General features: G+C 46.0%; 1 protein-coding gene across 2 annotated transcripts in view; it reads right to left on the bottom strand.

The window, feature by feature from the left end:
- Positions 1-347: 347 nt before the first annotated feature.
- LOC134911241 (neuronal acetylcholine receptor subunit alpha-7-like) overlaps positions 348-21,810 on the bottom strand; it is a 416,671-nt gene continuing 395,208 nt past the window's right edge. For both annotated transcript variants that reach the window (XM_063919545.1, XM_063919550.1), the window contains exons 9-10: positions 5,601-5,710; positions 348-1,452 (exon numbers count right to left, since the gene is read on the bottom strand). In XM_063919545.1, coding sequence (XP_063775615.1) covers positions 928-1,452; positions 5,601-5,710 — 635 coding nt within the window. In that variant the 3' untranslated portion in view covers positions 348-927. The remainder of the gene's footprint in view (positions 1,453-5,600; positions 5,711-21,810) is intronic.

The raw sequence follows: 21,810 nt of genomic DNA, 5'->3' as shown, positions 1-21,810 counted from the left end.
TCCATGCAGTGTTCATAGCAGATACTATAGCTGAACTGTTGTTATTCATAATGGTCAATAGTTCTCTACTTTGAGGCCTACTTATGTTGCACTGTGCTTGTTTACTGATGACCCCAGAACTATGCAGGTGGATGAGTACACACATTTACCCTCAGTAACCTCCTGCCTAACCTTACACTACTTGGTTTGGGATCAACACACAAGCAAGGGGCCAATAAATAATGCTTCTTTTTTTTTTTAAATAAAGGCCATATTAGTAACAATGAGGTCCCGTCTGATCCTTGGCAGCAGTGTACCCTGTCATTAGCTATCTGCAGTAAAATGGAAAACAATGCACTGTGAAACTGTTGTGATTTGGCAATCATCATCATCAGTATTGTTTTATTTGCATGGAGCCACAGAACTCCACAGTGCTGGACAGTTACAAAACATACAAAATACAAGTACACACAAAAGGAGAACAAGTACAGACGAGGGCGACAAAGTTGCTGCAGACGTGAGACAAAGAGTAGGAAGAACCCGGCTGCTGAGAGCAGGAATAAACACGCGGCACAGGGCCTGTAAGCTTACGGTTCACAACCATGGAACATCCTCTACATTCTTATTGGTTAATTCAAAACAAACTTTTTCTTAGTGGATCTTTACATTTATTCAGTTTCCTCTAAACCAACCATATTGCTATGAATTGCCAAACAGTAACTTTGCTAACTGCTAATACCAACCATAGTAAACCATGTACAAATATTTGCTATATGTTTTAGACAACTTTTGAAGTCATTTTCTTTAGATGGAAGTTTCTCCAGGTTTTTGTCATCAACACACAGTTATTATCCATTGTAATACAGTTAGAAGACATAACAAGAAATAACATTTAAATTCATTAAAATGACTTTTTTTCCCTAATAGCACAAGGGATTGCCTTTTCCCTTATGTGAAGTCCTTGGAAACTGCTTCTACAAAGTTCGGTGCTGACATCAAGATAGTGATTGTACAGATAATGGCAAACAGTGAAAACGCGACAAGACACAAGCGGTCAATGACTGCAGCAGCAAACTTCCATTCACTGCAGATCTCTTCTCCTTCATCCTGATCCCTGAAGCGCCGGGCTATGTACTGCACTTCCTCCAAGATCTTGGCAATTTCTGGCATGCACTCTCTTGTGCATTTCTTCTGGACGAGATCACTGTCTTCCAGAGAAGGACACGTTACTCGTCCGCACATAACTCCCGAATCACTGTTAGGTGGATAGCAAGGACTTTCCAGAGTGTGGTAGCCACAGTATAGGGTGTTGCCATTGGTGGATTGGTGTCCTGGTACAATGTTCATTTCAATGCTGCTAATACTTGAGTGATGGTTGGGGTATATATACTTACAGGGAATAGGTCTTTTCTTTTCCCCAGGTTTTCTCATCCTTAAAAACCATGCGCACCAGTTCAGCAAGATAATTCGCACCTGAAACAAAAGAGTCACTTTATAGGCATTTCTCCTCTTATGTTTAAAGTGAGTGGGGTACATAGCTCCCTTTGTGTTACATGGTGAAGGCTTCTCATATTAACAGAAGACCAAAGAAACATGTATAGACATGCCTCTTTCTTCAACATCTGTGCTACAATTTATATTCATATGAAATCCCCCACTTTTGAGACTATTATCATTGGATGAATGCATAACTTTACTACACATTGTTGGTTTCATTTATTTTTTCATATCTTCTGAAGTAAATTAAATATTTGAACCATCTACAAGGAATGGGAATACACAAAGCAGTGACTTGCGGTGGGGTGAGGCAGAGCCTTTCCTGTCATACTAACATGTGCACCAGAGGTTTAACTATATGAAGTATATGAAAAATACAAAGAATATGTTAGAAATCTCTTCTTTGTATTATTCTAATCATTTTTATAGTCAAAACTCTGGAGTAAAAAGTCTATGGTAAGTGAGACAGTGCCTATCTTTTCCGCACTTCTCTAATCAAAACTCACCAAATTTCCAGCAGTATATACTGCTGTACTGCTGTATAATGCCCACATGCACCCTCAGGCTCATATATTATGTTTAAATCTGGCTCTGGTACTAGCCAGTGCCTCCTGTGCCATTTACCCCACCGCACGTCTTTGACACAAGGAGACAACCACCATTTTATAAGGAATGCTTGTCACTCCTGTGAGCACCGAAAAAACACTGAGGTATTCTGGGAGTATGGAGAGGAGGAGAGTTACTAAATTTAAATATTCAGTGCCTGTTTTGCTAAAGCCGTCCATATCCCCAAGAGTACTCCAGTGCCTCCTATGGATTCAAATAAAAGGATTTATCTAGTAAGCACCAAAATCCTATTTTTATAAGGAATGTATATTGACCCCTAACTTTATTTTTTGCTTATATTCTTCTACTCAGTGCCCATACAGGTGTTAATTCCCACTTTCCTAATTAGTGTCTTTTCCATTGGGTGTGGTGACACTCTTTAACAGGAATTAAACATTGTTGGCTTGCTGTGTGCACATTTTGGGATCCCATATCACTCAATGATACAACTTGTTTGTAGTGCAGGTGGATGAAAAGGAAATGTTATATTACGCCCAACATTAACTATACTTGTACATACCCTCCAACAATTTACACATTAAAATACTAATTCTAAAAGGGGCGTGGCCACGGGTAAAGGGGCGTGGCCACACCCCTTTTCCTATACTTTCAATGGAAGTTTGGAGAGCAAAAAATCGGTACAAAAAAAAAAAAAATTACTGTTCCTGCCAAAAAAGTACAGTTGGAGGGTATCCTTGTATCTAAAGTGTAAAAGAGTTGCACAATTGGAAATGAAAAAAGAACTTTGGCCAACTGTATATTTCTTTGATTTCCATATACTGTAGGTAATCTTCACCCTGGCATAGCTGACAGAACTGCTACTTACTTAATGCTTAGTGATTGTGGATGGCTGTAAAGCGGTAAGGAACCGGCTAGTGCACAGGGGGTGTGCAGCTGAAAATTGCTGGGTGCAGTATTCCTTTAATGTCACGTAGATATAGTTATAATGACTGACGTTGCCTTACACTGTATCTGCCTACAGGTTCGAGCCATGTGTGCCTTATTTCCAAGGAGACCAAGAATAGATGGGCATCATATCTGTTCCCTCCACACGTTTTTTCCTTGAAGTCAAGCCATTCAGAGTGAAAATAAAAAAGTGGATATTTCTTTTCAGACAAGAGGTAGCCTTATATATCATCCGAGGATTATTAGGTACCCACTCACTTTTTATTACTTGTTATGCCTCATGACGGAGCTTATGAGATGTGCTGCATTAAGATTGAAGCATGTGCTTCTTACCTGCTTTATGTTCCATTGAACAGTATGTCTTATCCGCCCACCCAATGCCAGGCGGTCAGAGAAGATGTGAAAGAATAACAATGCCTTACGGCAGGAGTTCCTTACCCTCACTACTGGCAGCCTCTACAGTCAGAGCATCTTAGCTCAGCAGTAAGAGAGCAACACATGGGAAATAGAATTTATACTTCCCAATGTAATTGTTTCTGCAGCCAGTAATAATTTAGCAGAGAATCACTGGCACATCTGACAGCCGCCCTGCAGCAGGTTAGATAGGAGAGTGGCAATAACGATAATGTCAATGAGTGATAAAAGGCATTTGACATTGGCTTTTGGACTGAAAGAATTGTTTTTTCTTTATAGTGGAATGAAAATGATGGATGAAAAAATGGTTCCTTTATTTGTCCACGTACCCCATCGCAGGTGAGATAGAGGGCTGCAGATCTACTCTCCTGCATTAGCAGGGCTTTATTAGACTGGCAGCTGACGGGCTAGGCTTCTCCTCTGTGACTTCACGGGGGAGAGGTTTCCAGAAACTTGCTACTGTATGTTTGAGAAAAGCTAAATAATATCCTGCCCTGGCCATTGCAGTAATTGGTAGACATGATAGACCAGCAGAAGACAAGGTACAGCAAGTAAGATTTTTTAAAATCACTTTACTGCATCTAAAATGATCACGTCAGTTGTATCTCTAGACAACCAATAAGATGAGCGTATTTGTATCCATCATTCAAGTGCAATACATTTACCTACCCAGCTTCCTCCATTCCATAGTTATCACTACTTGTAGGTAACAGTAGTAGTAACTTACTCCCTGTTGTATAAAGCTGTATTTACGGGATCGGTATGGGATCCCAGCGTACTGGATGCCGAATGTCACTATACCGACATCAGCATCGAGGGCGCCAGAATGCCGGCAACGGGACTAGCGCATCGAGGCCCCTTGCAGGTTATATTCTCCCTCTATGGGTGTCGTGGACACCGATGGAGGGAGATTCACGTACCTCAGGGGTATTCCGGCGGCGGGATAGTACCTCTGTTGGGATTACAGCATCGGTATTGCAACCGCCGAGATCCCGACGGCAGTATTTTATCCGCATACCGTATTTACAGTGTTGTACTCTGATTTGTAGATCACTTATTTCAAAGAGGCTGCTATAAAATTGATTTTTAATACAATCATAGGGGGCTATTAACTTTATTATATTGAAACATTTATTGCAAATCAGGGCTGTCATAACAGCAGAATAGGCCCCTGGGTAAAGCAATGCACTGGACCCCTACCCACCCCCTAGTGGTAAGAGTGGGGTGTGCTATCAGCGGCAGCTTTGATATTTCCCACGGGCAATAGGAGGTGTTCTATCTTCTGCTCTGCATGTAGGACCTGGAGCAGTAATTTCTGCTAATTACTCCTTTACTACACAGATGGGGCGGGAGGGAGAACACTAAACTGTAGATGGGGCATTGGGCTGAATGAAGGGACACCGGTACATGAGTTCCAGGGTGGTAGGGGGTGTTTAATATGTTTAATACGTAAGGGAGGAGTGGATAGTGGAGTGGGCTTAATATTCATCATTTTCCGTTAGGAGGGCAGGCTGCTTGACTGCAGATATTTCCAGTTCCTGGAAATAGATTTCTTAGCTTTCAATAGGATATAAAACTAGAGAGTCTCACCTTTCAGGAGGTTCTGGGAACTTGGGGATCAGAGTTCAGGAGCCAGAGAAATCCACCAACGAAATTATAAAACTGCATACCAGGCGTGTGGAGCTGGAGCAGGGACCAGCTGCTGGAAGGCTGATATCTCTGGTTCTGGGCATAGTAGAGACAAACTGCCAATGCCCACTGAAAGGGGAGAGTCCCAGCTTTTGGAGTATACCCTCAGAAAAACTCTAAAGTGAGACAGAACCCGAGATATCTGGCTGGGAATTGCAATTAACAGGCTTGGATGGGGACCACTGCTTTGAAATCGGATATCTCCGGTTCCCCAGGGCCGATTTAAAAAAATCTAGTACCCTGGGGAAAAAAAGGGACCCTCAGCTATCACACTAGTACTCTTATACTCCTGTATCCCTTCAGCAACTGCCTACTGAGTTCATACGAAAAGATGGCCCTGCTGCAAATGGATTTTAATCTAGATCCACCCATTCCTTGAAGTGATAGCTATAATGTGTGTATTTTTCAGTTGTATGGTGTTTGCAGTTAGAATGTATTGGCAATAATGTAATGGGTCTGTGTATGGGCATCTTACTTTCTGGGAAGTGTAATCCAGCATTGGCACTTACCCACTTAGGCATTTTTCCTGCTTGCGGGTCATGATGGTGAAACTGCAGCACCAGCACTGTCACCACCACAGAGAGCCCCACAATCACCATGATGCTTGCAAAATACTGAGCTGCAAAGAAAGAAAATAGCGTTGACTGACCAAGGCCATATACACCCAAATCATTGAATAATGTTCAAAATACACCTGAAAGTACTTCAGAAAAGATGACATCTTAGGGGGAGATGCACTAAGCAGTGAAAAGAGTGAAGAAGTGAGCCAGTGGAGAAGTTGCCCATGGCAACCAATCAGCTGCTCTGTATAATTTTATAGTATGCAAATTATAAATGTTACTTCAATGCTGATTGGTTGCCATGGGAAACTTCTCCACTGGTTCACTTCTCCACTCTCTTCACTACTTACATCATCTCCCCACTCCACACTCACCAGGAGTATGGCTACTGCTGGATGAGGGACAGCATCAGGGGGATGGCCACAATCAATTGCTATGGGTTTCAGCAGCACCTCTGCCTTTGCCAGTGGGAATAATGTATAATACTAACTTCATATGGCTTCATAATGTGTCATTTAAATTATTTGTATAATAATAATGAGGATATATAGTAGGGGCTGATTTAGGGTTGGGAGCAAAGCAAAAAAACTAAAACACTGTGCACCTGGGTAACACATTGCTGCTTAGTAGCTGAGGCAGATTTAAAATGTACAGAGAGATTTAGATTTAAGAGGGGCGTGTTCAAACTCGCATCTTTATTACAGTGTAAGAGGCTTGACCGTGCATGCATTAATAATAGATGTATCTGCCCACCTTGCACTGCACCATAGTTTGCCCAGGTGCAGTTACTGGCTTTTCTTGCTTTGCTCCTGATAATCAGTGTCATAATATTGTACTTAGAGTAATGTGCCAGATACATGGTTGGTATTCTATTCTGGCCTATTGGATACTGACTGGGGGAGGAGCTGACAGTGCCAAATTTTGCTACGTGGCCCAGACATTTAAGTTACTTCTCTGGTTGGTATCATGTAGGTACAAACAAGATGCAGTACAGTAGAAAGAGAGTCTCAGAGAGGTACAGGTAAAAGGAGTAATAGTCAAGAAAATACAGATGAATTGCATTATGGTATACTAAGTACATGGCCAGAAAGCCTAAACGGACAGTGAGACAAGCAGCGGTAAACAATTTTATTTTTTTTAACAGTATTACATTAACCCGCAGCTCATATCTATGCCCCAGGACCGGGTCAAGATTCTTGGATGAATTTGCTAAAAGGTGACTCCAATCATTTGTGTACTTGTGGCAGAGAACCTAGACTGTAAGCTTCCCTGGAGCACACCACTGCAGAATATATTGACACTATAACAATACAATTATAATACTAAAATATTTATTTGATTCACCTGAGTAAATTTCAGTTCTCAAAACAAGGTCTGGATACTTATTTATTATCTCTGGCTTAATTGTTTACAAAAGAATTGTCCTTGTCAATAATGTCACTATGCGTTTCATTTTAGACACCGCTACATCTTAAGTACCTTGTACCCCCTAAAAGGCTTAGGGGGTTATTCAGGTTTGTTAGCAAACCAAACAGCACACTAATGGGCAGAATGTGACATTTACAGAGAGATTTACATTTGGGTGGGTTATATTGTTTTTGTGCATGGTAAATACTGGCTGCTTTATTTTTACACTGCAATTTATTACCAGTTATTTATATAGAGCACAGCACACATATTCTGCAGCGCTCTACAGAGAATATTTGGCCATTCACATCAATCCTTGCCCCAGTGGAGCTTACAATCTATATTCCCTATCACATGTACACACACATACATTCCCGCTAGGGTTAACTTTTGTTGGGAGCCAATTAATCTACCACTATATTTTTGGATTGCGGGAGGAAACCGGAGTACCCATAGGCGGCGACTATCTGATTGCAGCGCTGCAAAAAATAGCTAGCGAGCGATCAACTCGGAATAACCCCCATTGTGCGAAATCTCCTCTAACCTAATCACATGTTGTAAGACTGCAATGCTATGTGCAAAGTGGGATGTGCACTATTAAATTATGGGCCTTATTCAGTTTTTTTTTTACCAAACCAAGAAAGTTAGAAATTGGGCAAAACCATGTTGCACTTCAGGTGGGGGAGATGTAACATGTGCAGAGAGAATTAGATTTGTGTGGGGTTTATTCAAACTGAAATCTAAATTGCAGTGTAGAAATTAAGCAGCCAGTATTTACCCTGCACAGAAACAATATATCCCACCCAAATCTAAACCTGAATCAGATTTACTGCTAATCATTTTATGGAATTTGTAGATAGTAACACAGAGTAAATAAGTCTAGTACAGTATTAATAACTATATGAATATTACATTCTCAAGATCATCTTATTTACTCTATTCACAAAGCTTATGAAGTTTAATCCCAGTTTTAAGATCACTTTTAAATTTTCACAGTAGCAATCTTAAAAATCACTTTAGGCATTTGTAAATAAGGACTTAAGTAAAAAATAACCACATTATAAATATTCCTATGATCTAAATTCACTTCTGTGAATTTGGCCCAATTTAATAAAATATTACAGCACACAGGTGGTCATTCTGAGTTGATTGCTAGCTGCATTCTTTCGATGAGGCAAAGAAATGGCACTTCTGCGCATGCGGCGCAATGCGCACGCGCGATGTACTATTACAAAGAACGATGTAGTTTCACACAAGGTCTAGCGAAGCTTTTCAGTTGCATTGCTGGCCGCAGAGTGATTGACATGAAGTGGGCATTTCTGGGTGGCAACTGACCGTTTTCAGGGAGTGTTAGAAAAAACGCAGGCGTGCCAGGAAAAACACAGGCGTGGCTGGGCGAACGCAGGGCGTGTTTGTGACGTCAAAACAGGAACTGAACAGTCTGAAGTCATCGCAAGCGCTGAGTAGGTATTGAGCTACTCTGAAACTGCACAAAAAAACTTTGTATCCGCTCTGTGATCCTTTCGTTCGCACTTCTACTAGGCTAAAATACACTCCCAGTGGGAGGCGGCATAGCATTTGCACGGCTGCAAAAACAGCTAGCGAGCGAACAACTCGGAATGACCACCACAGTATCAAACCAAAGGGAGCAATACAGCCTGACAAACAGAGGGTCAGAAGAGAGATGACGGCAACAAAATAGATTGAAAACATCAGCAATGTGGATCTGCAATATTCTCAGTATCTGTCCATATATGTGGTAATAGGAGCTAGCAGTTAAATATTTTGTGATCTCTTGACCAAAAACATAGACCATCTATATACAAAAGTGAGCCAAGTGCAATGAAAGCTCACACTGGCAAGTATGTTTACGTATGGATATTACCAGCAGCAATTACTTTTGGAGTCTTATACTGTATGATGCGCAGACATCTGTTTCGGTGCAATAAGACTCCTTTTGTATGCCTGCAAAAATGCAAACATTTGTAGCAGGGGATCTGAATGGAGAAACCCAGACTAGGAGACACAAGCACAACATGGAGCCTTCCTTGAAATCCAAGGCTAGCCATTATTTTGAGAGGCAACAGCAGAGCTTTGTTAACACCCTGGAAGGTCATAGAGCTTGTGTAAGGATTATGCCTTGGACTCAGGCTCTATATTAGCCCTAGGGTTTGTGGAGTAGGTTCAATTTCCTTACTTGGGTTAATGTTGGTTTATGGTCATTGATATGCTGCTGATTGGATTGCAGCAGTAGCACCCCATTTTCAATCAGATGTTTCCAGAAGAAGCAGTCTGGAGACATGTAACACCCTAAAGGAAGGGAGTACTATAATGCCAGGACTTACTTCCTTTTCAACACTATTCTTCATCCTTCCTCGCAATTTAGATTTGGTTGATATGAGAATGAATATGGATGACAAAGGTATTCACAATATTTCAGTCTTTTACAGTACTTGATATTAAGGTGAAGTAGTGTCAGACAATAGTTCCTTTGACAAATGGGTGGAATATTGCAGATTCTGTAAAAACTTCTTGTTTCTAGAAATGATGCGCCTTTATCGGCACAATAGTCGCAGGGCTGGCTGGGATCTGTGGTTCCACAGAACTGAACAGCATCTAAGAGTCAATGTTCCCTTAATAGATTTATTGCTTGTGCAGGAAACAGAAAGTACATGTTGGATCTCCTTGTTTGGGGGTGCAGGCTGTATACTGTATATGCAGAGCCGGCGCAACCTGTTCAGCAAGGGTAATCAATTCTGGGAGGTGCCAGGTTGTGGAGGCGCTCTTCCTGCTCTGCAACCCTGCTGCTGTTGCTGCCAGTTGCCGCTGCGCCTGTCACACTGTATCACAGGCAGCGGAAAGTGCGGCGGTGGCGGCTCTCAGGGTCATGTTTCTCTGGCTCCGGCTCATAACTGCTGTAGTACCCCCGGCCGGCGCACTGCTGCTGGGAGAGATGCTGCTGACAGGCTGATGGGGGAGGCTGGAGATTACACAAGCAGCACCAGAGCTTGGAGAGGAACTGCAGCGGCTTACAGTATCCGTACCGCCCCCACTCGTCGCCCTGCTCAAAAACTGCTAGCAGAACAGCATGGCTGAAGAAAGTTCAGGTACATTCAGAGCAGAGGTTCAGTAGTATGCAGAGCAATGTTTTCTGTGTGTCCCTGCTGAGCTTCAATGGAGCAGAGTGCAGGAGACTCCCACCGGAGCGCAGCCAAGGGAGAGAAAGAGTTATCGGCTGGTTGAGTGCATGTAGCTTCATGTGACCAGTTTCTAGTGCTGGGTGAGATTTTAGAAGGGATTTTACATATTGGACTGCATATTACAAAAAGGACTTTTCAACAGTGATTATTACGTTTCAGATCTTTATCTGTTGTTCACCTGGGTGTTTAGGGATGCCGGCAGGTGGCATCCCACTGTTTAGAATACTGACTGGGGTTGGGAAGCAAGCTAAATCTCACCCGCTTATCCTCTAACCCTTCCTTACTGCAGCCTAACCCTCTCTGGTGGTGCTTAATCCTAACCCCCTTCCCTGCAGTATAAACCTTACCCTACTACCACCGCGGCCTAACCCTAACCCTCCCCAGGGGTGCCTAACCCTCCCTCACACAGCCTAAACCTAACCCCCACTTTCCCATAGCCTAATCCAAACCTCCGTCCCCCACGTGACTTACCTCTGAGACATCCCAGCAGGCAGTCGATCGGGATCCCAGCTGTCGGGATGCCGGCACCAGCATTGTGATCCTATTCGAGATGCCAGTGGCAGCATTCTGATCATTGTCGGCCTTTTGACAGCCAGGATCCCAACCGCCTAGATCCTGACCAGGGGGTGATTCAGATCTGATCGCTGCTGTGTGTTTTCGCACAACGCGAGATCAGCAATAGACTGCACATGCGTATGCACTGTAATGCGCAGGAGCGTCAGCAAACAACAACAGACACCGCCGGACAGCGACAGGCTGGTTCGAAAATTTCGATCGCACGGGCATTCACAAGGTGATTGACCTGAAGAGGCTGTTTGTGGGTGGTAACTGACCGTTTACAGGAAGTGTCAGGGAAAACAGAGGCATTCCCAAGTGTTTTCAGGGAGTGAATCCCATTCACTCCCTGAAAACACTTGGGAATGCCTCTGTTTTCCCTGACACTTCCTGTAAACGGCCCCGATCAGCCTGTTCTCATCGCACTGTAGGAGTAAGTTCTGAGCTGCGCACACACTGGAAAATCATTCAGTGGTGAGTGAGGTGCAAACGGATGTGCAGCTGTCGCTGAAGGAGGGTTTTTGCAGCTCGGCGTACACATGCGATCACACACTTGCACAGCAAATATACATTCCCCTTTGGCGGCGACTATCTGAACGCAGCACAACAAATTTAGCAGCCCAGCGATCAGGTCTGAATCACCCCCAGGATCCTGGGTGTTTGTCAAGTGAACATGTTAATGGGGTGTACGCTGGTGTGTTGCATATACGTTTTTCTATTTTTTTTCTTATTTAACATATCATTGTGGGAGTGACAGGTGGCCACTCCTCTATATGGAATCCTAGCTGCACTCTCCACTTTCACTGTCCACGTGATTTAAGTACATTTTTGATATATTGTGCTGGGTTCTGATGCCAAGCCTCTGGGCTCTGTCATTGGGCCTAATTCAGACCTGATCATAGATGTGCTAAATTTAGCACATCTACGATCAGTCTTCAGACATGCGGGGGGACGCCCAGCACAGGGCTAGTCCGCCCCGTATGTCAGGCCCGACTTCCCCGCACAAGTACAAAAGCATTGCACAGCGGCGATGCTTTTGTACTGGAAGAGTGGCTCCCTAGCAGCGCAGCTCCTGTGTGCTACTGGTAGCTACTTGTCACTGCCCCGGTTGCAGCATCTGCATGTGACCTCACGCAACCGCCGCGGCCCGCCCCCCCAAAGGTCCGGGCACGCCTGCATTGCCCGGACCGCGCCCCCTAAATGGCGGCCAAACGTCGCTGGCCCGCCCAGCGACCGCCTCTGCCTGTCAATCAGGCAGAGGTGATCGCAAGGCTAAGACAGCCGTCGGCTGTCTGGCATGCGCCAGCGCACTGCGGTGCCGGTGCATGCGCAGCTCAGACCTGATCAGATCAGCAGCGATCAGGTCTGAATTAGCCCCATTGTCTTTGTATAAAGTTACCTCATGCTGCCATGCAGCTCTCCAAGCCTACCCATATGCCCCAGTAAACACAGTGCTCTCTCCCTAATACACCATAATAATTCACATTTTGATAAAGCATTAGCTGCCAGCTCAGTTTGCATCAGTGATGGTGCACTGTGTTACAGCCACAATTCCGGTGTGAACAGACAAAGGAGCAATAAATCAGCGCACGCAGAATGCACTTTGCTGATATAAGGTCTATTATCTTGTTAGAGAAAATTATTATTTGTGTATTGGAGAAAGTGACTGCAAATCATGATCGTAATCAGGGAAATTGTCAATAAGTTGCCCAAATACTGTGAGATCCTGGTTGGCCAGTAGAGTCAGTTTAACAGATTGTCTTAACTGGGGCTGATTCAGAGACAGATGCAGTAGCATAGTTTCATCATCTTTGTACACAACGGCTGTGCTTAAATATGTTAAATTGACAGGAGGCACTAGACCCCCGTTTTCTGGAATGTGGCATGTGCAGCATATCAGTCCTGCAGTGGTTTAAGGGGCACTGACCATCGCCGCAGACACAGATCTGCACATGCACAGTACAGATGTTGCACATACGCAGACTTGAAAACATGAGTTATATATACAAACCATCAGATCTGTGTATATCTCTGACTCTGGCCCATTGTACTGTATTTGGACTCCTCATACAGCGTATAAACCTTATTAAATCGAACTTTCTCCAGTCAGGTGGAAAACCTGACAAGACAATAGGGGTCATTCCGAGTTGACCGTAGTTGTGCTTATGATCGTGATCATAGACATGCGGGGGGACGCCCAGCACAGGGTTATCCCGCCCCGCATGTCACTGCCGCCCCCCCCCCCCCCCCCCCCCCCGCCCAGCGGCGATGCTTTTGCACTTTAGGAGTAGCTCCCGGCCAGCGCAGCTTTAGCCGTGCTGGCCGGGAGCTACTCGTCGCTCCCCGGCCCGCAGCGGCTGCGTGTGTACTCGTCGCCCCCCACATGGTCCAGCCACGCCTGCGTTGGCTGTACCGCGCCCATGAAACGGCGGACAAACGCTGCTGTTACGCCCCCCCCCCAGCGACCGCCTCTGCTTGTCAATCAGGCAGAGGCGATCGTAGCGGTCCGACGGCCGTCTGGCCGCATGCACAGTTCCTACCTGATCGGCTGCTGTGCGAAAATGCACAGCACCGATCAGGTCAGAATGACCCCCAGTGTGATTTGTGTCAGGTCATCATATGCAGTGCTGTAATTTTAGCGCTGTGTGCAAGAAACGGCATTGGCGCCCCCCACCCCTATGCAAGATAAGGGTAGTGCGCGCCGTAGGCGCGCAAAAAATATATAGGGGTGTGGCTTCGTGGGGGAAGGGGCGTGGCCACAAAATAATACCAATTCATACTACGGTGCACTGTAGTCTCCATTATTAAAATTACGCTGCACAGTAGCGCCACTACACCAGGTAGAGCCCCTTTTACACATTACGGCAGACAGTCCTCCTTTTTACACATTACGGCAGACAGTCCCCTTTTTTACACATTACGGCAGACAGTGTCCCCTTTTTACACATAACGGTAGACAGCGTCCCCCTTTTTACACATAACGGTAGACAGCGTCCCCCTTTTTACACATTATGGCAGACAGCATCCCCCTTTTTACACATTACGGCAGACAGCGTCCCCTTTTTACACATTACAGCAGACAGCGTCCCCCTTTTTACATATATTACGGCAGACAACGTCCCCCCTTTTACACATTACGGCAGACAGCGTCCCCCTTTTTACACATTACGGCAGACAGCGTCCCCGTTTTTACACATTACGGCAGACAGCTTCCCCCTTTTTACACATTACGGCAGCCACTCCCCCTTTTTACACATTGTGGCAGACAGAATAGATAGAGAGATAAATAGGTAGATGCTTACCATCTCTCTCCGCTGGCAGTCAGGCTCCTTGGTGCTGGCAGATCCCGGGCAGGGTGGAAGGAGGAGGAGGGAGGGGGACTGAAGCTGCAGCAGCGCAGTGTAATTGGTGGTGGCGCCGCTGCAGCAGTCCCCTCTCCTTCCGCATTGGCTGCCCGCCGCCGCTGTGAATGCTGGGATGAGGGACGTGCATCCCTGCATTCACAGCAGCCCCGGGAAGCCAATGCGGAAGGAGAGGGGACTGCTGCAGCGGCGCTACTACCAATTACATAGCGCTGCTGCAGCTCCAGTCCCCCTCCCTCCTCCTCCTCCCCTGCCTTTGGCGCTGCTGCTCTCCTCCAGCGCGGTGCACGGGCGCACACAGCACAGAACAGGTGGCTTGTAATGAGTCAATTTGACTCATTACAAGCCGCTGGCCGTTGCGCCCTCAGGGCAACTGCGCTGTGTGCCAGGGCACATCTGGCACACACGTAGTTACGGCACTGATCATATGATCCAGAAATGCATATAGACATCGGCTGGATGATGAGTGGGGGCAACGCTAACAACAGGAGGAGGGCCAAAGGCGTGAAAGGAGTGAGAGCAGACCCCCTGTCTTAGTGCCCCGGGCCCCCCGAAGGCTTAATCCGGACCTGCGCTGCACTTGTCAAGCTCTATGACAGGCAGCACCGCTCGCAGCTTGAAGCTGATCTCCAGTGTAAGCAAGACACACTCCCTCTTCTCTCCCCTCCTGTAGACAACTGGACATATGTGATAGGGGCACTACTACTGTGGGCATTATGTGTGGCACTACTACCGTGGGTGTTAAGTGTAAGGGGCACTACTACTGTGGGCATTATGTGTGGCACTACTACTGTGGGTGTTATGTGTAAGGGGCACTACTACTGTGGACATTATGTATATAATGTCCCCTGTCTCCCATCCTCCCTTCTGCCTCCCTTCCCCTCCTTTTCTGTTTCCCCATTGCAATCTACTTCTGCCCCCTCACAGGCACTCTACCCCACTACTCAACCCTGCTCTCTCCCTCCTCTGCCTGTCACCTCACCTCTCCTCCACCACTATCATACTACACTCTCTCCATGCCTCTCTCCTGCAGTCTCCCTTCCTAGCCAAGGACCCAGCACCATCATTACACCCTCTATATACTTTCCTTCCAAATTGATCTTACCTCAATGCTCCAGCAACCCTGATAATCTCATTCACATCTCTCCCACAAACTCCTACCCCCTATCCTGTGCCCTCTGGAATGCCAGATGATTGTAACAAACTGGCCCCCACTCGTGACCTTTTCATTTCCAATTCCCTGCACCTCCTGGCCATTACATAAACCTGGATTACTCTCTATGACACCATTTCTCCTGCTGCTCTCTCTGCTGGGGGCCTCACATTCTCACCCCCCCCCCCCCCCCCCGACCTGGGGGTTGCCATGGTGGTAGTGTTAGAGTCCTTTTACCCTCTACCTACACATACCAAACTTATACCTCCAGAACCATCCCTTACAGTCTCTACATTTGAGGTCCATGCGATACGCCTCTACGAACCTACTAATCTTCGAGTTGCTGTCATTTACTGTCCACCTGGCATTTCCTTGACAACTTTGTTTCCTGGCTACCTCACTTCCTCTCTTCTGACATTCCCTCCAGTATCCTAGGTGATTTCAACATCCTTATCGATAACCCCACACAATTCCCTGCCTTTAAACTAGAGATGAGCGGGTTCGGTTTCTCTGAATCCGAACCCGCCAGAACTTCATGTTTTTTTTCACGGGTCCGAGCGACTCGGATCTTCCCGCCTTGCTCGGTTAACCCGAGCGCGCCCGAACGTCACCATGACGCTGTCGGATTCTCGCGAGGCTCGGATTCTATCGCGAGACTCGGATTCTATATAAGGAGCCGCGCGTCGCCGCCATTTTCACACGTGCATTGAGATTGATAGGGAGAGGACGTGGCTGGCGTCCTCTCCATTTAGATTATAAGAGACTGAGAGAGATTTACTGGAGCTGACTAGGAGGAGTACTGTTACTGTAGAAGTGTAGAGACTGAGTGGAGAGAGTTTACTAGTGAGGACAGTGCAGTTTACTTTATAATCCGTTCTCTGCCTGAAAAAAGCGATACACAGCACACAGTGACTCAGTCACATACCATTATCTGTGTGCACTGCTCAGGCTCAGGCCAGTGTGCTGCATCATCTATTATCTATATATAATATTATATATATCTGTCTGACTGCTCAGCTCACACAGCTTATAATTGTGGGGGAGACTGGGGAGCACTACTGCAGTGCCAGTTATAGGTTATAGCAGGAGCCAGGAGTACATAATATATTATATAGTGAGTGACCACCAGACACACAGTGCAGTTTATTTAATATATCCGTTCTCTGCCTGAAAAAAGCGATACACACAGTGACTCAGTCAGTCACATACCATATCTGTGTGCACTGCTCAGGCTCAGGCCAGTGTGCTGCATCATCTATTATCTATATATAATATTATATATATCTGTCTGACTGCTCAGCTCACACAGCTTATAATTGTGGGGGAGACTGGGGAGCACTACTGCAGTGCCAGTTATAGGTTATAGCAGGAGCCAGGAGTACATAATATATTATATAGTGAGTGACCACCAGACACACAGTGCAGTTTATTTAATATATCCGTTCTCTGCCTGAAAAAAGCGATACACACAGTGACTCAGTCAGTCACATACCATATCTGTGTGCACTGCTCAGGCTCAGGCCAGTGTGCTGCATCATCTATTATCTATATATAATATTATATATATCTGTCTGACTGCTCAGCTCACACAGCTTATAATTGTGGGGGAGACTGGGGAGCACTACTGCAGTGCCAGTTATAGGTTATAGCAGGAGCCAGGAGTACATAATATATTATATAGTGAGTGACCACCAGACACACAGTGCAGTTTATTTAATATATCCGTTCTCTGCCTGAAAAAAGCGATACACACAGTGACTCAGTCAGTCACATACCATATCTGTGTGCACTGCTCAGGCTCAGGCCAGTGTGCTGCATCATCTATATAATATTATATATCTGTCTGACTGCTCAGCTCACACAGCTTATAATTGTGGGGGAGACTGGGGAGCACTACTGCAGTGCCAGTTATAGGTTATAGCAGGAGCCAGGAGTACATATTATATTAAAATTAAACAGTGCACACTTTTGCTGCAGGAGTGCCACTGCCAGTGTGACTGACCAGTGACCTGACCACACTCACCACCAGTATAGTTAGTAGTATACTTATATTGTGATTGCCTGAAAAAGTTAAACACTCGTCGTGTGACTTCACTTGTGTGTTTTTTTTTTTTTATTCTATAAAAATAAAACTCATTCTGCTGACAGACAGTGTCCAGCAGGTCCGTCATTATATAATATATAATATATACCTGTCCGGCTGCAGTAGTGATATATATATATTTTTTATATCATTTATCATCCAGTCGCAGCAGACACAGTACGGTAGTTCACGGCTGTGGCTACCTCTGTGTCTCTGCACTCGGCAGGCAGTCCGTCCATAATTGTAATACCACCTAACCGTGGATTTTTTTCATTCTTCTTTATACATACATAGTTACATAGACATCTTCTCTTTATCAACCAGTCTATATTAGCTGCAGACACAGTACAGTACGGTAGTTCACGGCTGTGGCTACCTCTGTGTCTGCACTCGGCAGGCAGTCCGTCCATAATTGTATACCACCTAACCGTGGTTTTTTTTCATTCTTCTTTATACATACATAGTTACATAGACATCTTCTCTTTATCAACCAGTCTATATTAGCTGCAGACACAGTACAGTACGGTAGTTCACGGCTGTGGCTACCTCTGTGTCTGCACTCGGCAGGCAGTCCGTCCATAATTGTATACCACCTAACCGTGGATTTTTTTCAGTCTTCTTTATACATACATAGTTACATAGACATCTTCTCTTTATCAACCAGTCTATATTAGCTGCAGACACAGTACAGTACGGTAGTTCACGGCTGTGGCTACCTCTGTGTCTGCAGTCGGCAGGCAGTCCATAATTGTATACTAGTATCCATCTCCATTGTTTACCTGAGGTGCCTTTTAGTTGTGCCTATTAAAATATGGAGAACAAAAATGTTGAGGTTCCAAAATTAGGGAAAGATCAAGATCCACTTCCACCTCGTGCTGAAGCTGCTGCCACTAGTCATGGCCGAGACGATGAAATGCCAGCAACGTCGTCTGCCAAGGCCGATGCCCAATGTCATAGTACAGAGCATGTCAAATCCAAAACACCAAATATCAGAAAAAAAAGGACTCCAAAACCTAAAATAAAATTGTCGGAGGAGAAGCGTAAACTTGCCAATATGCCATTTACCACACGGAGTGGCAAGGAACGGCTGAGGCCCTGGCCTATGTTCATGGCTAGTGGTTCAGCTTCACATGAGGATGGAAGCACTCAGCCTCTCGCTAGAAAAATGAAAAGACTCAAGCTGGCAAAAGCAGCACAGCAAAGAACTGTGCATTCTTCGAAATCCCAAATCCACAAGGAGAGTCCAATTGTGTCGGTTGCGATGCCTGACCTTCCCAACACTGGACGTGAAGAGCATGCGCCTTCCACCATTTGCACGCCCCCTGCAAGTGCTGGAAGGAGCACCCGCAGTCCAGTTCCTGATAGTCAGATTGAAGATGTCAGTGTTGAAGTACACCAGGATGAGGAGGATATGGGTGTTGCTGGCGCTGGGGAGGAAATTGACCAGGAGGATTCTGATGGTGAGGTGGTTTGTTTAAGTCAGGCACCCGGGGAGACACCTGTTGTCCGTGGGAGGAATATGGCCGTTGACATGCCAGGTGAAAATACCAAAAAAATCAGCTCTTCGGTGTGGAGGTATTTCACCAGAAATGCGGACAACAGGTGTCAAGCCGTGTGTTCCCTTTGTCAAGCTGTAATAAGTAGGGGTAAGGACGTTAACCACCTCGGAACATCCTCCCTTATACGTCACCTGCAGCGCATTCATAATAAGTCAGTGACAAGTTCAAAAACTTTGGGTGACAGCGGAAGCAGTCCACTGACCAGTAAATCCCTTCCTCTTGTAACCAAGCTCACGCAAACCACCCCACCAACTCCCTCAGTGTCAATTTCCTCCTTCCCCAGGAATGCCAATAGTCCTGCAGGCCATGTCACTGGCAATTCTGACGAGTCCTCTCCTGCCTGGGATTCCTCCGATGCATCCTTGCGTGTAACGCCTACTGCTGCTGGCGCTGCTGTTGTTGCCGCTGGGAGTCGATGGTCATCCCAGAGGGGAAGTCGTAAGCCCACTTGTACTACTTCCAGTAAGCAATTGACTGTTCAACAGTCCTTTGCGAGGAAGATGAAATATCACAGCAGTCATCCTACTGCAAAGCGGATAACTGAGGCCTTGGCATCCTGGGTGGTGAGAAACGTGGTTCCGGTATCCATCATTACTGCAGAGCCAACTAGAGACTTGTTGGAGGTACTGTGTCCCCGGTACCAAATACCATCTAGGTTCCATTTCTCTAGGCAGGCGATACCGAAAATGTACACAGACCTCAGAAAAAGAGTCACCAGTGTCCTAAAAAATGCAGCTGTACCCAATGTCCACTTAACCACGGACATGTGGACAAGTGGAGCAGGGCAGGGTCAGGACTATATGACTGTGACAGCCCACTGGGTAGATGTATGGACTCCCGCCGCAAGAACAGCAGCGGCGGCACCAGTAGCAGCATCTCGCAAACGCCAACTCTTTCCTAGGCAGGCTACGCTTTGTATCACCGGTTTCCAGAATACACACACAGCTGAAAACCTCTTACGGCAACTGAGGAAGATCATCGCGGAATGGCTTACCCCAATTGGACTCTCCTGTGGATTTGTGGCATCGGACAACGCCAGCAATATTGTGTGTGCATTAAATATGGGCAAATTCCAGCACGTCCCATGTTTTGCACATACCTTGAATTTGGTGGTGCAGAATTTTTAAAAAAACGACAGGGGCGTGCAAGAGATGCTGTCGGTGGCCAGAAAAATTGCGGGACACTTTCGGCGTACAGGCACCACGTACAGAAGACTGGAGCAACACCAAAAACTACTGAACCTGCCCTGCCATCATCTGAAGCAAGAAGTGGTAACGAGGTGGAATTCAACCCTCTATATGCTTCAGAGGTTGGAGGAGCAGCAAAAGGCCATTCAAGCCTATACAATTGAGCACGATATAGGAGGTGGAATGCACCTGTCTCAAGTGCAGTGGAGAATGATTTCAACGTTGTGCAAGGTTCTGATGCCCTTTGAACTTGCCACACGTGAAGTCAGTTCAGACACTGCCAGCCTGAGTCAGGTCATTCCCCTCATCAGGCTTTTGCAGAAGAAGCTGGAGACATTGAATGAGGAGCTAACACGGAGCGATTCCGCTAGGCATGTGGGACTTGTGGATGCAGCCCTTAATTCGCTTAACAAGGATTCACGGGTGGTCAATCTGTTGAAATCAGAGCACTACATTTTGGCCACCGTGCTCGATCCTAGATTTAAAGCCTACCTTGGATCTCTCTTTCCGGCAGACACAAGTCTGCTGGGGTTGAAAGACCTGCTGGTGAGAAAATTGTCAAGTCAAGCGGAACGCGACCTGTCAACATCTCCTCCTTCACATTCTCCCGCAACTGGGGGTGCGAGGAAAAGGCTCAGAATTCCGAGCCCACCCGCTGGCGGTGATGCAGGGCAGTCTGGAGCGACTGCTGATGCTGACATCTGGTCCGGACTGAAGGACCTGACAACGATTACGGACATGTCGTCTACTGTCACTGCATATGATTCTCTCAACATTGATAGAATGGTGGAGGATTATATGAGTGACCGCATCCAAGTAGGCACGTCACACAGTCCGTACTTATACTGGCAGGAAAAAGAGGCAATTTGGAGGCCCTTGCACAAACTGGCTTTATTCTACCTAAGTTGCCCTCCCACAAGTGTGTACTCCGAAAGAGTGTTTAGTGCCGCCGCTCACCTTGTCAGCAATCGGCGTACGAGGTTACATCCAGAAAATGTGGAGAAGATGATGTTCATTAAAATGAATTATAATCAATTCCTCCGCGGAGACATTGACCAGCAGCAATTGCCTCCACAAAGTACACAGGGAGCTGAGATGGTGGATTCCAGTGGGGACGAATTGATAATCTGTGAGGAGGGGGATGTACACGGTGATATATCGGAGGGTGAAGATGAGGTGGACATCTTGCCTCTGTAGAGCCAGTTTGTGCAAGGAGAGATTAATTGCTTCTTTTTTGGGGGGGGTCCAAACCAACCCGTCATATCAGTCACAGTCGTGTGGCAGACCCTGTCACTGAAATGATGGGTTGGTTAAAGTGTGCATGTCCTGTTTTGTTTATACAACATAAGGGTGGGTGGGAGGGCCCAAGGACAATTCCATCTTGCACCTCTTTTTTCTTTTCTTTTTCTTTGCATCATGTGCTGATTGGGGAGGGTTTTTTGGAAGGGACATCCTGCGTGACACTGCAGTGCCACTCCTAGATGGGCCCGGTGTTTGTGTCGGCCACTAGGGTCGCTAATCTTACTCACACAGTCAGCTACCTCATTGCGCCTCTTTTTTTCTTTGCTTCATGTGCTGTTTGGGGAGGGTTTTTTGGAAGGGACATCCTGCGTGACACTGCAGTGCCACTCCTAGATGGGCCCGGTGTTTGTG

Source organism: Pseudophryne corroboree, chromosome 1 (genome assembly GCF_028390025.1).
Source record: "Pseudophryne corroboree isolate aPseCor3 chromosome 1, aPseCor3.hap2, whole genome shotgun sequence".
NCBI lineage: Eukaryota > Metazoa > Chordata > Amphibia > Anura > Myobatrachidae > Pseudophryne > Pseudophryne corroboree.
The sequence above is the reverse complement of the archived record's forward strand: the minus strand, read 5'-3'. Positions and strand labels throughout refer to the sequence as shown.